This window comes from Betta splendens, chromosome 19 (assembly GCF_900634795.4).
Source record: "Betta splendens chromosome 19, fBetSpl5.4, whole genome shotgun sequence".
In the NCBI taxonomy this organism is placed as follows: Eukaryota; Metazoa; Chordata; class Actinopteri; order Anabantiformes; family Osphronemidae; genus Betta; species Betta splendens.
In genome coordinates, this window is record NC_040898.2 from 9,958,052 (window position 1) to 9,981,821 (window position 23,770).

Here is a 23,770-nt window from a genome sequence, read left to right on the forward strand (position 1 = left end):
AATAATACGTTAAGAGTAGAACGTTTTAAATAATTAACTAATACAAAGAAAAGAAGATTTCCTCTGAATTGAACTGCTACAGACTCAGAATCATGTTGACTGAGATGGCAGCAAGTGTAAATGCAGTCACACCGACTGATGCTGCAGAGGCTGTGACATTCTGTGGGACACACACATAGCTGTTGTCCTGGTTGACACCAGTGGAGTTAAATGTCACAAAGCTAACATTGGACCCAGACACTTGATTTGTGATCCAGGACTGGAACGCAGACACTCGAGCAAAGACGCTAGGATAACCAGCCAGAGCACAGGGCTGGGGTCCAAAGCTGGTGATGCCAGCCTGGACCCACACTGAGCCTTGTTTGCACTGCAGCGGTCCACCAGAGTCTCCCTGAAGAGGAGACAAAGCAGTTATCTGACAGTCCTGGGCTGGAATGTTTTTTTTTTCAGGTAATAAAAAGTTTTTTAAGTACTGCTTTTAAATACAGAGTTTATTATTTAACCTGGCAGGTTCCGTTGTTTGGCTGTCCAGCACAATCATCTGGTCAGTGATGTTTACTTCTTGTGTGTAATCACAGCTGCACTCTTTGGGTCCAACGACAGGAATCTGAACCTCCTGAAGGATGTTATAAGCGGCCAATGGTTCTGTGGGAGAGAGACAATAATGTCATGAACATTAAATAGTGATTAATCATTACCTGTAGCCACTCTGTCACATTGGTGCAGTAGCTGGCTGTGTACTCACGATCACTCCCCAGTCGCCCCCAGCCTGTGGCCCAGCAGGGGGTGGAGCTGTAGAACTGACTGGAGTTACCGGCCAGGCAGATGGGACGGATGTAGTTATTGAAGGTGATGGGGTTGCTGAGCTGCATGAGGGCAATGTCGTTGTTGAACAAGGTGTTGTTATAATTAGAATTAACTATGGTTTTAGAAACATTGCGAGTGACTTGATTTGGATTTGGGCCACTCTGAGTCTGTATTCCAAAGTAGAGAGTCCAAACGCTCACAGAGTTCCTGGATTTAAAAGAAAAGCGCAATAACTTATTATTTCATATTGTAGAACAACCCACACAAGATACAGTAACATTTGTTGACTAAATGACTGCAGGAACATATTAGTGAGATTTATTATAAAGCAAAAAAGCATAATATAATATTGAAACCACATTTTCTGGAAATAGTGAATGACAGATGTTAACCTCAAATCATCTCATCTCACATCTGGTCAAACCACAGCTATGTTCACATGCTTTCTTACTTTTGTAGCCTGTAGCTTGTTTCTTATAAAATAAGCAGCCCGGTGATTGAGTAACTGTAAACAGCAAATGTGTGATCTTCCTTAAAATATGAGGCGTGTGCTTTAGTGCGGCAGAGTGTGATAAGGTGTCGCCTGTGTGCTGTATGTGAGGCGTTGTCAGGTCTTTACAGACCAAACCAACCAGTGACTGTTTCGATAAGGTGACACATACTTTACATATATTTATCCTACGTGTGTTTCTATTTTGAACAATGTAAGCAGACAGGAAGTGACTGTCTTACGTTATGATGCAGTGGGCTGCTGTGACGACCCACTGATCACTGATCAGGGTCCCTCCACATATGTGAGCTCCTTGGTAGCGGATGCTGACCTGCCATGGCCATGAACCAGCTGAGGCATTCACACCTCCCACTATCTTGGTGTTCAGAGGTGCCACTCCACAGTCTGACAAAAGAAAACAACTGGGTCAAAACATTGGGTGTAGTTAAGCTGAAGCTGTGTGAAACTAAAAGGTCGGAGACTTACTCTGAGTCTTGGTCACTGTAAAGGAAAGAGATGGAAAAGTTAATTCCTGCATATATGAATTCTTTGGTGTGAGAATGTTACACCTAATCTCAAAATATTTACAAAAGCCATTTACCAACAGAAGCTTAGTGACTCATAACTTGTACTCAGTTCACTAACTTGGCCTTGACAAAGTCCTCAGCTGCTCAGTTTGTGGCAGCTTCATGGAATCAAATTAGGGTCACATTAGATTTGTGCGTGCGTAAACCGATCTGTGCGTGCGCAAAACCGATCTGTGCGTGCGTAAACCGATCTGTGCGTGTGCGTAAACCGATCTCTGCGTACGTAAACCAATCTCTGCATGCACAAACCGATCCCTGCGTGCGTAAAATCGATCTGTGCGTGCGTAAAACCAATCTGTGCGTGCGTAAACCAATTTCTGCATGCATAAACCGATCCCTGCGTGCGTAAACCGATCTGTGCGTGTGCGTAAACCGATCTGCGCGTGCGTAAAACCGATCTGTGCGTGAGTAAACCTGATCTGTGCGTGGAAAGTTGATCTCATGCGTGCGTAAACCAATCTCTGCATGCATAAACCAATCTGTGCGTGCGTAAAACCGATCTGTGCGTGCGTAAACCGATATCTGCGTGCCCTGTTACCTGCCAGCAGGCGCTGCCTAAGTAAATTGGGGTGAAGCGAAGCAGAGTCAGCGCGGTGCAAGTCTCAGCTGACGTTTGAAAGTGAATGCTGGAAACTAAATAAACGATTGCGATTTCACAGACCAAGGTTTCTGCCCGTTGCATATCAGGCTGTTTAAAACCATTGTTAAAGTAAACGTGTGTGTTGTGGTCTGATAAACGATCACACCGAATCACAACGGTAGCGTTACTAGATCATATCCACCTTAACTCCAGCTGCATCATAACATAGCATGACATTGCTAATAGTCTCTTGGCTAACATGCTACATTGACATATGATAGAAACACCAGTTTAACTTTTGCGCAACTCCATCACCTCCGCAAATCAGGAGAGTAACGTCACACTTCACACACATGAATATGAGCTGTCATGTCTGTCTGATCATTAAAAATAATTAAAGTCATCAGTCAGTGGACTAGCTTGCTGCTGATTGTGGAGCTTTCAGGATCTGCTGATCCACTTCAACTGCAGCAACTTCCTTGTTCATTAGCCATTTATAGTGTGGAGGCAAATTAAGGTCACATTATTTTACTTGTGAATTTAGCCACGATTTGTGCGTAATTTTCTACAAGTCTACAAGTACAAATCTGGCACGCATTTGGTTACGCCCGCACAGATCGGTTTACACACGCAGAAATCTAATGTGACCCTAGTTTGACCCCATAAGTCTGATTTTGCTTCTCATGATGACTCATACATAATCAGCCCTAACACCTCCAGAAAAAACACCTTGCTAATACTGACAGTATTACTAAATGTTATTCATATAAAACAACTCATGTGACCAAACAGCACAGACTTGAGCTTACATCCCTGTTGTATCTTCTTTTGTATTTTATAGACACATTTGAATAGTTGAACTGTTACACTGTGGCTGTGATTCCACCTAGAGGCACCTGTGGGTTCTATGCGCTTGGTTGTTAATATTTTCTTAGTGTTTTGTAACTTCACTAAATGATTCCTGTATTGTTGTTGCTGTGGTTGTTGTTACGTATATGGCCTGTTTCTAATTTAAATGTAGGTGTTACTCAACATAAATGACCCTGTCAATATTCTTTATGTTTTTAGTCACATACAATGGTTTTAGTACACACAGTAAGATAATTATCATGATTATCACAATGGAACAAATGTGAACAGGCAAATTCTGCCTTTTAGTATATTTTGTATTTGCTATTAATTCATATATTATACTATTATTGTTTTCAATTTGTTTTAATGCTGTTTTATTTTATATTCATTTTATACCTCTGCCTTGTCTTTCTTTTATTATCACTATGAACATTAACAATTCAGCCCCATTGCCTGTCAAAACGGGACAATAACGTCAGAGTCTTTTGAACTCAGAAAACAAATGTATTGTTTGGAAACTGGTAAATTTCCATAAATGATTCCATAATTTAAAGTCAGAGCTCACCAGTAATAGCGTAGCCATTAGGATGATCCACCACAGTTGCAGGTGCCATGCTGTTTTTTCTACTGTTCCTACACTGACCCTAGATAGCCCTGCACTGTCTCCTGAATTAGCTTGTGTGTTTGTCTCTTTAAACCACTGGCAACGGTTACCACTCCCTGCCCAGACCAGTCTATCCTGATGCCTTAGACGTCATTGAACCCATTGTTGCTCTGTGAAACACTAATCATTTAAACTATCACTACTAGGAAAAATGATGTTGTGCATCATTGCAGAATGCTTTGCCGCTGATCAATTTACAATCAGGTGACACGATGAGTTTTTGTCAACCTTCTGCATACAGTACAGTACAAAGCTGTAACCCTAATGAAAATAAAGCATGAGTGAGGGAATGAGTTTTTTTATGTTTTCTCTATACTTCACAAGGCTAAGAACTTGTTTTTTTGAAGCCATGAAGAAAATTCTAATTTAAACGGGAAATCTTTTTATTAACACTTATTGCACATATACAGGTACTGTATAGGGCAAGTTATTGTCCTACACACAACACAGCGGGAGCTGTAGCTCCTCCCCGCGGGTTCTCTCATTGTTGTCCCTCATGAGGCCAATCACCGTCTGCAATCTTGAGAATGGTGTTGGAACTATGTGAGGCCTTGGCTGAAGAGGGGAATAGTGGAAAGACTATGCACACATTTCTGTGACTCACCGGCGATGAGGGTGATGCCGGTGGAGCAGATGTTGTCTGAACCTGACGTGCTGAGTTAAGTATTCAAGGTGTGTTATATGCTGACCGGTATCCTTGCATGTGTGTTGCAGGGTTGTACTGTACGTCCTCTACACCCCCAAACTAATGGGGGTCCAGTGTGGGTGGGAGGCTGCCCTCCAGGTGAGCCAGAACCAGTTGCTCAAAGCCCTTTACAATAAACAGAGCAATAGGCAACGGGGCATCATTTAGATGTTGTGAGCTATTTTCCTAAGAACGATCACTCTCTGTCCGGCCTCAGCGCTCAGTGTGACTACGCCCTCGGTTTGTTCATGGCAACACTGTGCCAATGTAAAGTAGCCCCAGAGCTTGGCTGGGGGCCCATCTGAATTTTAAGTGACCAGTTGCCCACTTGTGTGTCCCTGCACATCACCCTGCTGTTCCTCCTCTCCTTCCTTCGCCTTGACTCAGTCCACACTCCTCATTCAGAAGGACATACACATACCAGGGGCCTCCTTTGACTCCTCTGAGGCCCAGGGATAATATTTATTTCCCTTCTGACAGGGCAAACCCGCCCACCTGTCGCCTCATAACTCTATATAAGACATCAAAGGGCCTGATGATAAGGCAGTGGACTCAAGACAAGCCCGGCCATGCAGTGTAAAGTCCTCCTCTACGCTGTCCTCTTGACTCTCGTAAAGGGTGGTGAGTACTGTAGCGTTACACACCCACAGCCGCGTGCAAACTTTACCTATTGATCAGTTTCTAAGCAGCCAGGTGGACCTGGAAGAATCAAGCTGCTTCTTCTCCTGTCTTATAGCACAGATTTCAATGTTTATGATTAGTTTCGTTTTAGTAGCTAGAAGTTAAAATAACTGTACACATTGTGCTTGTTGGTCATTTTCACAACTTCCACAAATCGCATCCTTATTTAGCATTGAGTCATGGACAATGACGTTGTTTTTGCTCATTCATGCTGATGTAGCGCTGTCTGTGTTATATTAAGCCCCTGTGAGTTATGCTGTAAGCCAGTGAATCAGTCACTACTTGATCATTTCAAACAGACTCAACTAATGCTCCCACCCATCCCAGCCTGTAGTCCAGGCAGAATAAACCGTTGCTTCATTGCTGCATCGTACTGTACAAATGGTTTCCTCTCCAAACGTTCTGGTTAATCTGCTTTGACCAGACAACAACAGAAACACTTCCTGATGCTTTATATCTGGACCAGGTTTTTATTGACTAGTTACTAATTAAGCTGACTGGGCGGTTCTGATTATTGATATTCTTATGTTGCAGCAAAGGCAGCTCATGTTGACATTACTGGTTTATACCAATGGAGGAAAAGTCATTTGGACGAAGCTGCAACATTCAGTTAAGGGGAATTCATGCTGATGAACTCAGCTGCTTCACGTCAGATGAGCCTGAAAACTTTTGGATATGACTTAATATGGAGTCTAGTGTAATAAGAGTGCATTAGTCATTCTTAGCAATAACTGATGCGGCTCTTCCTCTTTCCACATTTGATGATGCAGACACGTAGGCAGCCAACCTCCAACAGGCTTCCTTGTGTTCCTGTGCTGTTCAGTAAAGCCTCTTTGTTTCCTCCAAACGTTCTTTCTCTACTCACAGCATCTCCAAGTGAAATACAGTCCAGCCCCAACGCAAGCGCAAACCCTCCCCTGCCTGGTGGCGACCCCCCTTTCGGCGGAGGGGGGGCGACATAGACGAGTCTCTCATCGCGGCCAGCTGGACCAGCAACGGCTCTGCCGTCGCCGCGTTTGGCGAGGCGGCCCCGTGGATCAAGGACGGCTTCCAATGGGATGCCAGCAACTTCACCATGGGGACTTTTCGCTGACCCTCCTCCGAGCCCAGCCTCGACCTGCAGGGGGTGTACGAATGCACCGTCTCCTACAACTCCACCACGCTGCTCTACAGTAATGTTTCATTCACTGTCCTTGGTGCGTCTGTTAATTCATTTGGACTTTGGACCATTAAAAGCCCATTTCCTCCTCTCTTACTCAGCGTCTTCTACTTTTCCTCCCTCTAGCGTCGCCCTCTCTCTCAGCCCCTCAGCAGTGGCTGGTGTTGGACACAGAGAGTCGCCTCCTGTGCCGTGCAGACGGTTTCTACCCTCCTCCCGTCTCCTTCTCCTGGACCAAGGATGAGCAAGTGCTTCAGCCTCCCTATGAGGTTGAAGGGGAACCGGCTGCAGATGGCTACTACAAACGGCTGTGGGCGACCTGACCTTCGTCCCTTCTCGCGAGGACCAGAATGTGACATTCGGCTGCAGAGTGTCACACGGTGGCAGCTATCAGGAGCTGGACCTTCAGCTCAATATCACACGTGAGTGATACTATGTGACAAGAATTACATCAGTGACAGAGGATATTATTATATCCAATAAGCAATTATTATATTATTCGCCACGTGTGCCAACAGACCGCCCTTCTGTCACGCTGTCTGCCGTGCCCTCGCATTCCAACAAGACTCCTCTCGTGTTTTCGTGTCACATCGAGCGGTTCTACCCCGAGGACGTGTCCGTTTCCTGGTTTCACAATGGCACCATGCTCCCCGACCCCCCCGCATCCCAGCGGAACCCGGACGGGACCCTCACAACGAGCCGCTATCACGTCCTGGACCCCGAGCTGAGGGAGCGGGGTGGGGGAGGTGGAGTGTGCGGTGAGCCAGCCTGGCCTCCTGCAAACCGGTCAGCGCCTCCGTAAACCTGCAGAAACTGGGCCGCAAAGGTATGAGTCTCACCAAGTTTGGCCTGAAATGACAAGGCTTTCTACTGTACATTTGTATCCTTAAAGCAGATACAAAGATTTTCTTCTTCAATCACACCCATATGAAAGGGTATCCATTCGTGTTTGTTGTTTCTCCATTATGAAACAAGGTTGGGTTAATTCATGTCACAATACAATAGATTCCAACAAGTCACTGTCAAAACAGCATGTCTGATTATCTGATCTTATCTTAATACTGTACGTATTGTGTTGCTGAATAAACATTTCATCCTTCCTCATTCTGCTGACGTCTCTGATTTACTGCTGCTTTCCTCCAGATGTGGCTCCAGTGTTGACTAAGTCAGCCAAGGCATCAGTGGCCATGATGTGCATCTCCTTGGTGTTGGTCTTCCTGCTGTGCTTCGGCTTCTCCTGGAGGAGGAGAGATGGTGAGTGGAGGCCTGCTGGGAATCTGAGAATCAGCCCTACTAATGACCTTGAGCCACATTAAACCATTCTTTACCTGGTGCAGTGTCAGGTTTTCACTGTCACTCTGTTGCTATAATCTCTTTATCGCCCCCCCAGAAAAAGCAGAAGTCCCTCAGTGTGTCGGGAATCATTCTGCCTCCACGGGTGGTTGTGGGTCAGAAGGGCAGGGTGTCGGTGACTATTGAAGGCAGGAGGGTGGACCGGGTCCTGACATCATGGTTTCTCAATGACACCCCTATCTCTGACGTCTCACTGAAAGGTGGGAGCCTTATTCACGCACACATGCCATTAACCACAACTTCCTGGCAACATACTGTTGAAATATTTTTATTAAGCGATTAATCATTTCTCCTCCGCCCACGTAGGATCAGAAGCGAGTCCTCTCCTGCCCTCTAGGGTCAGACGTGTTACTACAAGCTGCACACCCAAGGGCCGCTGCACTCCGGATGTGGAGTCCAGCAGCTGATCTCTGCCGTCACCTTCGTCCCTAATATTTCCGTCCACAAAGGGGCGGTGTTTAAATGTCAGGTGTCCTACGCAGGCAAAGACAAGGTTGTGGTGGAGAGAGTCTCTCAGAGGTTTACTGTTCTGTGTGAGGGCTGTTTTCACTGGCTTTACTTTATATTGTTGTGTTTTTACTGTTATTGTAACAGATGTGTTTTCATTTTCCACTTCAGCGGCTCCGGAGGTGTCAGAGATCCAGCTGGCAGAGACATCAAATGATTCAGGTAATGTTGACGAATGAGGTCATGTGAAGCACTTTAGAGGACTCGTTTCTCAACTCTGACGCGTCTGACTTGCAGATGTGATCAGCCTGACGATACAGGCGTCGCACTTCCACCCAGACGTCATCACCTTCCGCTGGTTCTGTGAAGGAGGCGAGCTGAGCCCGGTGGCCTCCCAGGCCTCGTCCTCCCCTCGACCCGACTCCGACGGCTTCTTCTCGGCCTACAGCCAGTGCAAGCTGCCACGGAGCGAGCTGGAAAACACGAGAAACTAAAGTGTGGGTCAGTGTCCACCACATCGCCCTGAAGCAGCCGATTACCAGGGAGACCAAAGGTGAGAAGGAGGGAAAGAAAAGACCGTGAACTTAGGCTTATGTGGAAGTTTAACTCTCCTCTTTACTCCCACCAGGCTTCATCAAGAAGCCGTTTGTCTCCGACATCATCAGCTCCATCTCTCCGGATCGAGTGTTGACCCTGGGATGCGAGGGTGACAGATTTCTAACCCTCCAAACATAACCGTGACTTGGCTGAAGCTCAGGGAGGGAGAGCGCGACGACGGCGAGGACGAGGTGATGGAGGGAGGAGAGCTGTGGGGCCCGATACAGACTCATGCTACGCTGTACAGGGCCACAGCTGTTCTGAAGAGGACAGTAACAAACCAGCAGAGGAAGGAGAGAGGAGGAGGGATCATTTGTAGGGTAGAGCACTGTTCCCTAGAGGATCCAGTTGAGAGACATTGGAGGAATGTTGATGTTGGTATGACTGGTCATGAATGTATGCATACACCCATAGTCCTAAATACCCAACCTGCACCTCAACACCTGCTCTGCTCCTTCTCTTAGTCGCTCCCTCCATTCCCTCCTCCATCTCCGTCTGCTGGAGCAGTGAAGGTGTCGGCGTGTTCTCCCTCCTGCTGAGGGGAGGTCATCCCAAGGTCAAACTGCTCTGGGGCGGCCGGAGGACACACACTGTCACCGCTGGTGTCCAGCGAGACGGAGGAGATGGGGGATGATGGACAGAGGGAGCTGAAAAGCGTGTGCGCCGTGGAGAGGAGCACGAGCCTGCCGGGTCAGACCGACGCAGCGCCGGAGAAACGGGTCAACGGAGACGCAATAAGTACTTGTCATTTAGAAGTTTGGCTTTTTTTACTTTAGCAAAAGATGAATAGAATGTGTCAATGTGTCGCTGTTTTACAGGAACGGATTCTGCTGTGACAGACCCTCACACTGACGGAATCCACTACATCGATGACAAAGTGGATGAGGAGAATAACGAGATTAACAGGGATGAGACAAAGTCAGGCCTCAGCGATGACAGCGACAGAGAGCGAGAGGCCGACCCGAGCGCGCTGCACATCAACAGAGTGACCCTGGCGAAGGATCCCACAGACCAAGTGCGAGCATATTTACGGGTTTGCGTGGAGATCACACACCCAGCGCTCAAGCTTCCTGTGTATCGAGCCTGGACAGGTGAGAAACCGTGACAAGGGCAGTTCGTACCAATATAGATCAGTGTATTTCAGTACAATCTAGCTAATACCAGTGTTACTGTGTCGTCTGTTTCAGAGCCCAGTAGGGAAATCTCATCTTCTGCCTAATGATCCTAATGTCAGCACCTCTATATTAAACATATGCAGTGTAATATACATGGACCTAATATGTAACTCAGATGTCAAGTCTTACTACATGTTGTTTGTTGCTCCAGCCTTTTTTTCTATTTATCTGTATTTATTGTTTAATAACATTAATTGAACATTCAGTGCATTTTTCCCAAATGTTAATAATTTTGTACAGTTTTGTTTGTGTTTTAGGAAACTCTTCATATGTTCATACATATTTCTGATATTCTGCTTCATATTTTAATGCCAAATGTTTGGCACAATGTTTTGTGACTTTCATAAAAGCCATTAAAACCTATAATCCACAAGCAAATCATGTGTAGATGATAGAATCTTCACCAAACCGGTTTAGGCGTGCAAAATACTTGTCTAGAGGAAACTGCAGTAACTTAAGCAGAAAGGATGCTTAGTCAGTCACACATTAAGCAGAGAGCAAAGCTGCCGATGTTGTGTTTTTATAGTTGTTGTGTGCAGAAAACTAAGAGGAACATAGGAAACAAGGGTGGAGATGAATGAAGCAAATACAACGATGTAAAGAAGTAAAACTGTGGCCATGATTTATTACTTCAAGAACAAAATGTAACGTTAATAGTTACATTTTACTAAAATGCCATTTTAACCCCATACTGTACATCAGTGAAGATGATCATAATTAAGCGTAATTAGCATTTATATACAGAATATTAGGTATAAGAATGATGCTACATGTTCTAACTACAATACATCTCTCTTTAAATATCTTTACCTGCTTAGTTTTGTGCTATGAAAACACAAATTGCTAAAATTAAAGTAAATGACACCTTGGGATCAGTGGCTGAGCTTTTGGTTAAAGTCTGCATCTGATTAGTTGTTGTTGTTGCTGCTGTGACTGTGTTTGTGCTTGAACACACATAGCTGTCGTCCTGGTTGGAGCCACTAGAGGTGAATGTCACAAAGCCAATATTGGTCCCAGACAATTGATTTGCGATCCAGGACTGGAACTGACACACTCTGGCATAGACCTCAGGAAAACCAGCCAGAGCACAGGGGACTCCAAAGCTGGTGATGCCAGCCTGGACCCACACTGAGCCTTGTTTGCATTGCAGCGGTCCACCAGAGTCTCCCTGAAGAGGAGACAAAGCAGAAGACTTAACTGAAGTTATATAAACTGAAGTATAGTATAGACTGAACTAGTCTAGAACACATTGACAATGAATGAATAAAAACAGGAATATGAGAACAAATTATTTAGCTAAATGACAAATGAACCAAAACCAATTTGTGTTTATACTTTATAATGTCAAATGAAACAGTTGGTTTGTCAGTGCACCTTATAGTGACAATATCTATAACATCATGATACCTGGCAGGTTCCTTTATTTGGCTGTCCAGCACAAATCATCTGGTCAGTCATGTTAACATTTTTTATTAGACTGTAATCGCTGCGGCACTGGTTGGGACCAACAATAGGAATCTGTACCCCTTGAAGGATGTTATAAGCAACCAGTGGTTCTGTGAGAGAGAGGAGAAAACACCATGTTGCCCTGAACATTGACTAGTTATTAATCATTACCTGTAGCTTTTCAGCCACCTGATGGCAGCATACAGTACTCACGATCACTCCCCAGTCGCCCCCAGCCTGTGGCCCAGCAGTGGGTGGAGCTGTGGAACTGACTGGAGCTACTGGCCAGGCAGATAGGACGGATGTAGTTATTGAAGGTGATAGAGCTGCTGAGCTTCATGAGGGCGATGTCATTGTTGAACAAGGGGTTGTTATAATTAGAATTAACTAAGGTCTGAGACACGCTGCGAGTGACTTGGTTTGGATTTGGGCCACTCTGAGTCACTATTCCAAAGTAGAGAGTCCAATCGCTCAGCGTGCTCCTGGATTTAAAAGAAAAACTTATTAAACTAGTCAGTTGCAGCAGAAACAACCTTTTTTAGTTGATTCATCTTGATGTCTCACGTTATGATGCAGTGGGCTGCTGTGAGGACCCACTGGTCACTGATCAGGGTCCCTCCACATATGTGAGCTCCATTGTAGCGGATGCTGACCTGCCATGGCCATGAACCAGCTGAGGCATTCACACCTCCTACTATCCTGGTGTTCAGAGGTGCCACTCCACAGTCTGACAGAGCAAAACAACTGGTCAATAAAACGCTGCATGTAGTTAAGCTGAAGCTGTGTGAGTCCTAACGGTGTCAGACTTACCCTGAGTCCTGGTCACTGTAAAGGAAAGAGATGGAAAAGTTACTTCCTGCACATGTGAATTCCTTGGTGTGAAAATGTGCTGGTTTAGTCTCGAACAGGACCTTTAACAAAAGCTACAGTATTTAACAACAGGAGCTTAGTGACTCATTTGTACTCATAGTTTAATAACTTGGCCTTTAAAGTCTTGGTTGTTTAGGAGTAAATAAGTAGTTCCAGCATTGTTGTTGTTGTTGTTTACACTGTCTCCTGATTTAACTTCTGTCTTTGTCTATTAAACGCTTCCCCTCTGTATGTGACACATACAGCTGTTACTGAGTCCCAACACAATGAGTTACATGTACATGCAGTTACAGTGTACAGGAAACAGGTTTTTAATGAGGTGCATGCTGTATTTACTATTAATTTACATATATTGCTACTATTGTTTTGTCTTCTGGTTTGTTTTTGTCATGTTCTCACCTGTGTCACACCTGTTTGGTTTCATTTGCGGTTTTATTTGTTTTATTTGTTTTTTTTTTTGTTTTTATTTTGTTTTTATTTTCTGTTTAGTCCACACCCAGCACTAACTTTATTTCCAGCCTCATGACAGGTATTTAACATCCAGTACTCACCCCAGTCATTTGCCAGATTGTTGTCGATTCAGTTCCACTTTCCAGCAATTTGTGTTCCTGCCTTGTTATCAGTCCTGTTTTGTTCCTGACCTGACTGACTCTAGTCTAGCCCTTTTGTACCTCAGCCGAACCTGCTTCATACCGACCTTCCTTGTACCTTGACTCCGATTCCGCCTAGTCCTTCTGTGTTGTTCGCAGTACTTTACTGTTGCCAACCTTGCCTGCCTGACCATTGACTTTGCCTGTTCCTTGTCACCGAGGATTTTTGTACGTGAGTGATAAATCTACTCTGTACCTGCATCGAAGCATCAAAGCATATCTCTACAACCACAAGGGCTGTTTGAACGCATTTGGTGTTATAATGTAGGGGACCCTTGTTAGATGTGATATGAGGTGTGAAAATTTTTGTATGTGTTACTGGTGAACAGTTAACGAACAACACAGCTTCACGTGGAAAAACTGCACCTACAGTATGATAATATATTAGTAAACAGAGGCCTCAACAGCTCCAAACCTCTATAGCAAATTGTGTTAACATCATCTCAGCAAAGGAACAATTATTATAACACAAAGCAGAACAAAATTACAAAGGTCTTTTGTAGAAAAAAAGTCATGTGAGACCTGATTTTTCATTTCTATATCTATACAACTGATTAGTTTGAATAAAAGAAGTTCTGTACATGTCTAACTAAATATGTATTCATATTACTGCAAATGGGCTAAAGATTGTGACTGCAATTCTGCACACAGCCACTATATGAAGCCAGAGACCAGGTTTGAGCTGGTTGAGCTGCCTTGCCTGGGGGTGTCATTCGCCACAGGGAACTCATATTTCATTGAGGGCTCGCTTGAAGCCTTACAACCTAACGATTCCAGCTGTACCAGCCAATGTGAGACTCTGGCAGCCAATGAGAATGACCCAAACTCAGACATAACGTCAAGGGTAGGACATTACCAGATGTGACTGTCTGCTAATAACACGCTTTAGACTAGCTCTAGGGAAGGCCAGCGATGTGTGGAACAATTGGTGTATGACCCAGGAAGTAGTTTAAACGGAAAATGGGATTGGTTTGCTATTAATTCGAACTTTACACTGCAAAATGTTGAATGAAATTGAAAGTAAACTAGATAAAGCATTTCCATAGGTAAATGCACAGCGAATGCTGCCATGCTGAGTGTAGTCCTGGAGAATTGCTGAAATTAGCTGAAACATGTTAACACAGCTAAAATTAGCTGAAGCATGTAAAGCACAGATGAATGTATTTGAAGAAAATGAGGTTTTTTTTAAACAGAGCTTAATTTTATTATCGCTATGACAGTAACATAAAAAATGTACTCAAACATAATGATTCAGCATCATTGCCTGAACAATAATTTGAGCGCAGTTCAAATGAAAAAAAATCATTAGTTAGAATTTAGTAAAATTCTATTAATGACTCCATAATTTATAGTCAGAGCTTACCAATAATAAGCGTAGCCATTAGGATGATCCATACAGTTGCAGGTGCCATGCTGTTCTGTTGATCCTAGATAACTTTACAATGTCTCCTGATTTAGCTTCATATTTGCCTATTTAATCACTGGTAAAGAAACCACGCCCTGCCGAGACCAGTTTATGTTTATATCTACATATCACGCCATGCTGCAGAAACAACTCGTTTACTACTCTCAATAATAATAAAAATGATAATTTGCAATCATTACAGAACTGAAACTTTCCCTTTTGATCCAGGTTTCCAGGTAATAAGAAAGCTTCTTTCCAGTTCTGCTTTTAAATACAGAGTTTATTATTTTAACCTGGCAGGTTCTTTGGTTCTGCTGTCCAGCACAAATCATCTGGTCAGTGATGTTTACTACTTATGTGTAATTACAGCTGCTCTGGTTGGGGCAACGACAGGAATGTAAACCTCCTGAAGGATGTTATAAGCAACCAGTGGTTCTGTGGGAAAAAGAAAAAGGAACACAATGTTGAGGTACGGGGTTGCAGTGGCTAGAACTGTCGACTCACAGCAAGAAGGACATGGGTTCAATTGCCGGGTGCCTTTCTGTGTGGAGTTTGGTGGTGTAAGTGTGTAAATGGTTGTTTGTCTGTCTGTGTGATGGATTGCCCTCAGCTGGCTGAGTTAGGCTCCAGCCAGCTGAGGGACAACTTTAACTTCATCAGCACCAAGCTTATTTTCTGAGGGTCTTCAAGGAAATGGTCTATAGGTGACTGACCCTTGTCAACACAGTGTGCAGCGACGAATGCGTCACATTTATAGATTTCAAAAACTGAGGTTATAGACCAGCCTATATTGAACTTGCACTTCTCAGGTCACCTGAAACATAAATAAATTAATAATAATACTTATTTTTATAGTGTCATTAATCACCTCACGCTTTTAGAGTCTGTTAATGCTTATGGCCGGTCCCACAATTAACGTTATTAGTTATACAACTACTCAAAAGTTATTGGTGGAGTTTTGTTTGTGAAATGTCACGTTTAAACAGAAAAGAGCTGTTGCAGCAAGATTGACATGAGCTGTTGTATAACCATAAGCGCCTGTTACATGCATAGCTAAGCCTCTCTCTTTGTGTCGATGCCAGTGCTATATACTGTAACCGAGGCATTGAACAGATTCCTCCGACCAGAGCCCACTATCACCAACAGCAGTGATTCCAACTCCGTCCAGGACTCCTCAACGAGCCCACAGAGGACAGTACTGGTGGAGGAGCTTGTTGTTGAAGTCTGATTTTGAAATGTTCTTGTGCTTGAACACACCTAGCTGTTGTCCGGGTTGGTATCACTACAGGTGAATGTGACAAAGCCAACATTGGCCCCAGACACTCCATTTGTGATCCAGGACTGGAACGCAGACACTCGGGCATAGACCTCAGGAAAACCAGCCAGAGCACAGGGGACTCCAAAGCTGGTGATGCCAGCCTGGACCCACACTGAGCCTTGTTTGCACTGCAGAGGTCCACCAGAGTCTCCCTGAAGAGGAGACAAAGCAGAAGACTTCACTGGTAACATGTATAGTATGTGACATCCTCACTTCAATGGCTACCAACCAAGTCCAGATTAGTTTTAAAATTTTAGTGTTAACATTTAGAGCGCTACACAGACAGGCTCCTCATTATATTAGAGACTATTTTATCCTATATCATTGCACCGTGTGAAGCACTTTATGATTTTATTTGTGAAAAGTGCTGTATAAATTAAGTTTACTTACTTACTACAAACTATAAAGTATAGATATACTGTATAAACTATATAGATATAGATTAACCTCTTTTCAAGGAAAAATGACAAAAGTGTGATTCTTAATTGATAAATTTTTCATCTTCAAAGTGTCAGTGAGCTTCAAAGAGTTTGAGAGTTTATCTTTGGAACGCTCTTTAAAAACATCACAATACATTGCAGATTCCTTTGTTCTGCTGTCCAGCACAAATCATATTTTTATTGATAAGTGACTCTAGTATTTTGGAGTAATCACAGCTGCACTTTTTGGGACCAACGATAGGAATCTGAACCTCCTGAAGGATGTTATAAGCAACCAGTGGTTCTATTGGAAAGAGAAAAAAACACCATGTTGCCTTGAACAATCAATAGTGATTCATCGTTACCTGTAGCCACTCAGTCACCTCGTGACTACATACAGTACTCACGATCATTCCCCAGTCGCCCCCAGCCTGTGGCCCAGCAGGGGGTGGAGCTGTGGAACTGACTGGAGCTACTGGCCAGGCAGATAGGACGGATGTAGTTATTGAAGGTGATAGAGCTGCTGAGCTGCATGAGGGCAATGTCATTGGTGAGCAACGGGTTGTTGTAATTAGAATTAACTCTGGTTTGGGATACGTTGCAAATGACTTGATTTGGATTTGGGCCACTCTGAGTCACTATTCCAAAGTAGAGAGTCCAATCGCTCAGCGTGCTCCTGGATTTAAAAGAAAAACGTATTAAATTATTTAGTGTCAGCGAAAAACAAATGTTTTCAGTTATTCATTGTAATGTCTCACGTTATGATGCAGTGGGCTGCTGTGAAAGCTGCGCACATGAAGAGTATAGCGCTTATTTAGGTTGTGGGTCAAAGTGCTGCTTGTTCTGTTCTAGTTTTTGGCTTTTTTTTGCGTTTGGAATGTTTTTTGAGACCTGGTTTGTTCTCATGGCCCGCAAAGGTATGAGTCTCACTAAGCTTGACCTGAAATGACAAGGTTTTCTACATTGTTATTGTTAAAGTAGAGACAAAGATTCTCTTCTTCATCACACTCATGTGAAAGGGTATCTACCCTCCGCACATAACCGTGACTTGGCTGAAGCTCAGGGAGGGAGAGCGGGACGACGGTGAGGTGATGGAGGGAGGAGAGCTGTGGGGCCCGATACCGATGCTACACTGTACAGGGCCACAGCTGTTCTGAAGAGGACAGCAGCAGAGCTGCCCATGTTTTGTTTTCATTTTTTTGTTGTGTGCAGAAAACTAAGAGGATGTTCGTTGATAAGGCTGGAGACGAATGAAGTAAGAAAAACTGTGGTAACTTATTACCTTGAGAGCAAGCTAGGTAAAAACTATTAGAAGCCATTTACAGTAAATATAAAGGCAAGTGAAAATATTCCCATGTGCAGGTGAAGCAGGTCTTTCTAGTAAAAAAACACATGAAAAGAAAATTAATAGTCAAATTTTACTTTATTTTATTTTTTAATTCTATACATCATTTAAGATGATCAGAATGAAGCATAATTGGCATTTATATCTACAGTGTTTGGTCTGAGAATCATGCTGCATGTTCTTAATACAGTACTGTATTTTATGTTCCTCTTATATTTATTTTTCAGTTTTGTGTTATTAAGCCACAAATTGCTAAAATTAAACTAAATGACAGCTCAGGTGCTATTATTGTGTTTGTTCTTGAACACACGTAGTTGTCGTTCTGATTGGAGCCACTAGAGGTGAATGTCACAAAGCCAATATTGGCCCCAGACACTTGATTTGTGATCCAGGACTGGAACTGACAAACTCGGGCATAGACCTCAGGATAACCAGCCCGGGCACAGGGGACTCCAAAGCTGGTGATGCCAGCCTGGACCCACACTGAGCCTTGTTTGCATTGCAGCGGTCCACCAGAGTCTCCCTGAAAAGGAGACAAAGGAGAAAACCTAACTGGTGACATGTATATACTGAAAGAGTCTAGAACACATTACATAAATGTGATTCTAAAACCTGGTCAAAAATGATTGGTAACGTGTTAAACATGAATAAAAACAGGAATATGAGTATGAATATGTGTGTATGTGTCAGGCTTGGGCAGGTGTCGGACCCACATGCACGGCGCAGAAACACAGATGTGATTAAGTGCAGGTTTATTCGGTGAATCAGAGTCAGGCGGTCCAGGTCAAACACAGTACGTTCCAGTAGGCAATACACAAAGGAGCAGGCAATCTCAGAATCAAGGTCCAGGCAGGGTTCGGTACACGAGCAGACTTGGCGACAGTACAGACAAGGATCAGGCAAAAACTCACGGTCAGATTATCAGGCACAGGTCTTTCACAGGTTGCAGGATCAACAGGGTTCAGGCAAGAATCAAAGGTCGAGGCGGTCACGGTCAAAACACGAATGGCTACTACGGAATGCTGGAAAGAGTACATGAACTAACAATCTGGCGACTGGTGTGGGTGAGAGGTGGAGGTTAAGTACAGGTGCTGATTACTAATTAGCAACAGGTGTGGATGATGAGAACCGGAGCGTGACAAGAAGTTAACAAAATAAAACAGGATGTGACACGTAACATGAATCATGACAGTACCCCCCCCCCTATGGCGTCTTCCACGGCGCCAACGAGCCCCTCCCCCCTCCGCCCAGGGCGGGTGGAGGGAGGAAACAGGAGGAGGGCTCGAATCCCCCCCCCTCGCCCGGGTGATGAAGCAGGGTGGGAGGAGGGTCCAGCGCCGGAATCCTCCTCGTCCGCAGAGCCGTGGCTGTGTTGCCCCATCCCGTCCGGGGACGGGGCCTCAGGATGTGCTGCATGAAAGTCTCTGATAAGGGACTTGTCCAGTATGTCCCGGGCCGGCACCCAAGAGCGTTCGTCCGGCCCGTAGCCCTCCCAGTCGACCAGATACTGGAAGCCCCGCCCCCGACGTCTGCAGTCGCGGAGGTCCCGAACCGTGTAGACAGGCCCTCCGTCCACGATCCGAGGAGGAGGAGGCGGTTGATGTGGAGGAACCATGGGGCACGATCGATAGGGCTTGAGGCGGCTGATGTGGAATGTGGGGTGGATCTTCATTGTCCTGGGCAATGAGAGCCTCACAGAAACAGGATTAATAATTTGCGATATCGTATATGGACCAATGAATTTCGGAGTCAACTTACGGGTCTGGGCCTGCAACCTGAGGTCTCTGGTGGACAACCAGACCTGATCGCCCACCTTGTATTCTGGGCCCGGTATCCGCTTACGGTCGGCCGCCCGCTTGTACTGGTCCCGTGCCCGCAACATGGTGCGCCGTGCCTGCAACCATGTGCGACGGCAACGCTGGACCAGGGCGTGCGCCGACGGGACGCGGACCTCTTCCTCCGACGCCGGAAATAATGGCGGCTGGAACCCATAGGCGCACTGAAACGGGGTCAGTCCGGTGGAGGCGCAGGGCAGCGTGTTGTGGGCGAACTCCACCCACACGAGTTTGCTGGCCCATGACCCCGGGTTTCTGGAGGCGAGGAGCCGCAATCCTACCTCCAACTGCTGATTGGCCCGTTCGGCCTGTCCATTGGACTCGGGGTGGTACCCTGACGATAAGCTAACTTCAGCCCCTAGGAGAGAACAGAACTCTCGCCAAAATCGCGAGACGAACTGGGGCCCTCGGTCCGACACAATGTCTGAGGGGAAGCCGTGGAGTTTAAAAACATGCTCGAGCATGGCTTGGGCCGTAGCCTTGGCTGACGGCAACTTGGGTAGGGATATAAAGTGGGCTAACCTGGAGAAGCGGTCTACCACCGTCATGACGACTGTCTTCCCCTGGGAGGGTGGTAGGCCGGTGACGAAATCCAGGGCTAGGTGTGACCAGGGGCGGTGCGGTACCGGCAGAGGACGCAGCAGACCGGCCGGTCGCTGATGCGACGCCTTGCCCATGGCACACGTGGGGCATGCGGCGACGTATTCCTGGACGTCCTTCTTCACCGTCGGCCACCAGAACCTCTCCCCCAGCCTAAACAGAGTGCCAGCCACCCCGGGGTGTCCACTTACTAGTGAGGCGTGAGCCCACTGGATGACCTCTCCCCTGAGGTCGGGTGGCACGAACAGCCGGTTGGGCGGAACGCCGCGTGGGACTGGACGGTCGCGGTTGGCCTCCCGTACCCGACGCTCCACCGACCAGGTGACTGCCCCCACCAGACATCCCGGCGGTAGGATGGACTCAGGTTCTGCTGGTTCCTGCTGCGCGTCATGCAGACGAGACAGAACGTCAGGTTTCACATTCTTGGATCCAGGACGGTACGACAAGTGAAAATTGAAACGACTGAAGAACAGTGCCCATCGGGCCTGGCGTGAGTTCAGCCGCTTCGCCGTTCTCAGGTACTCAAGGTTCTTATGATCTGTATATACTAGGAAAGGCTGGTCTGCCCCCTCCAGCCAGTGTCTCCACTCCTCTAGGGATACCTTTACCGCGAGCAGTTCTCGGTCCCCGATGTCGTAATTCCGCTCCGCGGGAGATAGCTTGCGGGACATGAAGGCACATGGGTGGATCCTACCGTCCGTGGGATCCCTCTGGGACAGCACGGCCCCGACTCCGGAGTTGGACGCGTCGACCTCCACCACGAACTGCCGCTGTGGGTCGGGCATCCGCAGCACGGGTGCCGTGACGAAACTGCGTTTCAAACGTTGAAACGCCTCCTCTGCCTCGCCTGTCCACTGAAAAGCAGTCTTACATGAGGTTAGTGCGTGCAATGGAGCGGCAATACTGCTGAACCTCCTGATGAACTTTCTGTAAAAGTTGGCAAATCCTAGGAAGCGCTGCACCTCCTTCCTGCTCTGTGGGACCGGCCACTCCTGAACTGCCTGGGTCTTGGCTGGGTCCATTTCGATCTTGTCCCTGCTGACGATAAATCCTAAAAACGAGACCTGGTCTGCATGGAACTCACACTTTTCTGCCTTAACATATAATCGGTGTTCCAGTAATTTCCTGAGGACCTGGCGGACATGAGCAATGTGCTCCTCCTCGGAGCGGGAAAAGACCAGGATATCATCAAGGTATACAAAGACAAAGTCATTTATCATGGGGCCGAGTACCTCGTTTACAAACGCCTGGAAGACCGCTGGCGCGTTGGTCAGACCAAAGGGCATAACGAGGTACTCATAGTGTCCATTCGGGGTATTGAAGGCCGTCTTCCATTCGTCCCCCTCTCGGATCCGAACCAGGTGGTAGGCGTTACGGAGGTCCAACTTGGTAAAGTGAGTAGCTCCTGCTAGCAACTCGAACGCGGAGGACAATAAGGGAAGAGGGTAGGAGTCTCTTACAGTGATGTCATTGAGGCCCCGGTAATCAATGCAGGGCCGCAGGGAACCGTCCTTCTTCCCCACAAAGAAGAAACCTGCGCCTGCAGGAGAGGATGAGGGACGAATGATACCCGAGGCCAGCGCGGAGTCCAGATATTCCTTCATGGCCCGGGTTTCCTTGGGAGAAAGCTGATACAACCTCCCCTTGGGAGGCGTGGTCCCTGGGCGCAGGTTGATCGCGCAGTCATGCTTTCGGTGGGGCGGAAGGGAGGTCGCACGGACCTTGCTAAACACAGCGCGAAGGTCGTGGTAGCAATCGGGGACTCCCGTCAGATCGGCCTGCTCGATCTCCTCACCGATTGTCGCCGTCGCCCCTGCAGGTGCCTGTTGGGAAACTGCGGGCTGAAAGCAAGTGTTCATACAGTCTGAATCCCATCGGCTCACCTCCCCCTTGCGCCAATCCAGTGTGGGGTTGTGTAGCCTCAACCACGTGTGGCCCAGTACCACCGGGTGGTAGCATGACTCCACGACTAAAAACGTGATTTTCTCGGTGTGCGTGTCAGAAAAGGTCATTATTACCGGTTCAGTTCGATGCGTGACTCTCCAGAGCCGTCGTCCGTCCAGCGCGGCCGTTTCCACGGGAGAAGCCAAGGGAATGGCCGCGATGCCCAGTCGCTCCACAAGTCCGGCGTCCATCAGACTGGCATCAGCTCCGGAGTCAATGAGGACCGCCTGCTGGACGGATCGGGTACTGGAGACTAGTGTTACCGTAGGCAATGACCGAGCGGAGGCGCTACCTAAAATTGTTCGGCTCACCGCTACCCTCCGTGCTAGCGATGAGCCATGTCTTTTTAGTGGACAGCGCAGGGCAAGATGCCCGGCCTGACCGCAATACAAACACAGTCCATGGGAGCGTCGGCGTCGCTTCTCCTCCTCTGACAGCCGTGCGCGGCCGATCTGCATCGGTTCCTCTGGCTGCGGTCCCACTTCCGGGTTCCGAGGAACGGACTGACTGCCAGGCTCACGCTGCCCCCTCCTGGGGCTCGTGGTGCGAAGTCGACGGTTCTCCCGCAGGCTTTCCTCTCGGTGGTGCTCCCGTTCGTTGCTCCCCAGCCTGCGGTCAATTTGTATCGCCAGGGCGATCAGAGCGTCCAAACTGCTGGGCAAATCCCTCGCTGCCAAGCAGTCCTTGACTCGCCGAGAGAGTCCGCGGATAAATACATCACCCAGTGCGGTGGCGTCCCAGCCGGCTTCTGCGGCTAGCGTGCGGAACTCGATTGCGTACTTCGCCGTCGGTCTGCCGCCCTGTCGAATATTCACCAGCCGCTGAGCCGCTTCGCGTCCCGGGGTGACTTCCTGGAAGATCTGTTTCAATGCGGTGGCGAAGGCGGCGAAGGTGCACACGCAGGAAGAGCCGTTTTGCCACTCCGCTGTCGCCCATGCTTCCGCGTCCCCCGTCAGGTGCGAAATAGCGTATGCCACCCGAGCGCGCTCCGAGGGAAACGCGGGTGAATGCAGTTCAAAATGAATCTCACACTGTGTGAGAAATGCTCGACAGTCTCCTGACTCACCAGAGAACCGTAGCGGGGCGCCTAGCCTGGCGTCTGGAGCGACGGCCATGGGAGCCGCTGCTGCCAGGGGCGCTGCCGCGGCAGTGGCGCTCGGGGTCGGTCTCGTCTCTCCCGTCGAGCTCTGAGTCAGGCGATTCATTGCCTCAGTTAATCCTGCCATCGCCGTCTCCTGTCGTAAAACGCACTCGGCCAATCTCTGGAGAGCGGCGTTGGTTTTCTCCTCCTGCTCTGCTGCGCGCTGCTCCTGAGCCATGAGCTGAGCACGGAGGTTCTCTGCACCGGCGGAGTCCATTTCTGGCCAGATTGTTCTGTCAGGCTTGGGCAGGTGTCGGACCCACATGCACGGCGCAGAAACACAGATGTGATTAAGTGCAGGTTTATTCGGTGAATCAGAGTCAGGCGGTCCAGGTCAAACACAGTACGTTCCAGTAGGCAATATACAAAGGAGCAGGCAATCTCAGAATCAAGGTCCAGGCAGGGTTCGGTACACGAGCAGACTTGGCGACAGTACAGACAAGGATCAGGCAAAAACTCACGGTCAGATTATCAGGCACAGGTCTTTCACAGGTTGCAGGATCAACAGGGTTCAGGCAAGAATCAAAGGTCGAGGCGGTCACGGTCAAAACACGAATGGCTACTACGGAATGCTGGAAAGAGTACATGAACTAACAATCTGGCGACTGGTGTGGGTGAGAGGTGGAGGTTAAGTACAGGTGCTGATTACTAATTAGCAACAGGTGTGGATGATGAGAACCGGAGCGTGACAAGAAGTTAACAAAATAAAACAGGATGTGA

At 47.1% G+C, this 23,770-nt stretch overlaps 3 protein-coding genes across 3 annotated transcripts in view; 1 reads left to right on the plus strand and 2 right to left on the minus strand.

Moving 5' to 3' along the window:
* Window positions 1–5,040: 5,040 nt before the first annotated feature.
* si:ch211-180a12.2 (uncharacterized) lies at window positions 5,041–10,455 on the plus strand. The gene is given in 19 exon segments (XM_055504573.1): window positions 5,041–5,286; window positions 6,214–6,254; window positions 6,256–6,303; window positions 6,305–6,542; window positions 6,632–6,807; window positions 6,810–6,927; window positions 7,024–7,244; window positions 7,246–7,287; window positions 7,289–7,331; window positions 7,649–7,759; window positions 7,897–8,058; window positions 8,165–8,191; window positions 8,194–8,430; window positions 8,603–8,787; window positions 8,789–8,858; window positions 8,934–9,022; window positions 9,025–9,280; window positions 9,721–9,993; window positions 10,090–10,455. Coding segments are annotated over 19 exon segments (2,421 nt in total). The 5' UTR covers window positions 5,041–5,234; the 3' UTR covers window positions 10,122–10,455.
* A 436-nt stretch (window positions 10,456–10,891) lies between these two features.
* LOC114846273 (testisin-like) lies at window positions 10,892–16,719 on the minus strand. Its single transcript, XM_055504631.1, has 7 exons — window positions 16,593–16,719; window positions 16,341–16,489; window positions 15,757–15,918; window positions 12,088–12,314; window positions 11,737–12,005; window positions 11,485–11,633; window positions 10,892–11,245 (listed from the first exon to the last, which is right to left on the minus strand). Exons 1-7 carry the CDS (start codon window positions 16,717–16,719, stop codon window positions 10,892–10,894), a joined length of 1,437 nt encoding a protein of 478 aa, XP_055360606.1.
* A 164-nt stretch (window positions 16,720–16,883) lies between these two features.
* Window positions 16,884–23,770, minus strand: part of LOC114845519 (transmembrane protease serine 9-like) — a 30,012-nt gene continuing 23,125 nt past the window's right edge. Inside the window, exon 23 of the mRNA XM_055504632.1 lies at window positions 16,884–18,053. Coding sequence (XP_055360607.1) covers window positions 17,754–18,053 — 300 coding nt within the window. The 3' untranslated portion in view covers window positions 16,884–17,753. The remainder of the gene's footprint in view (window positions 18,054–23,770) is intronic.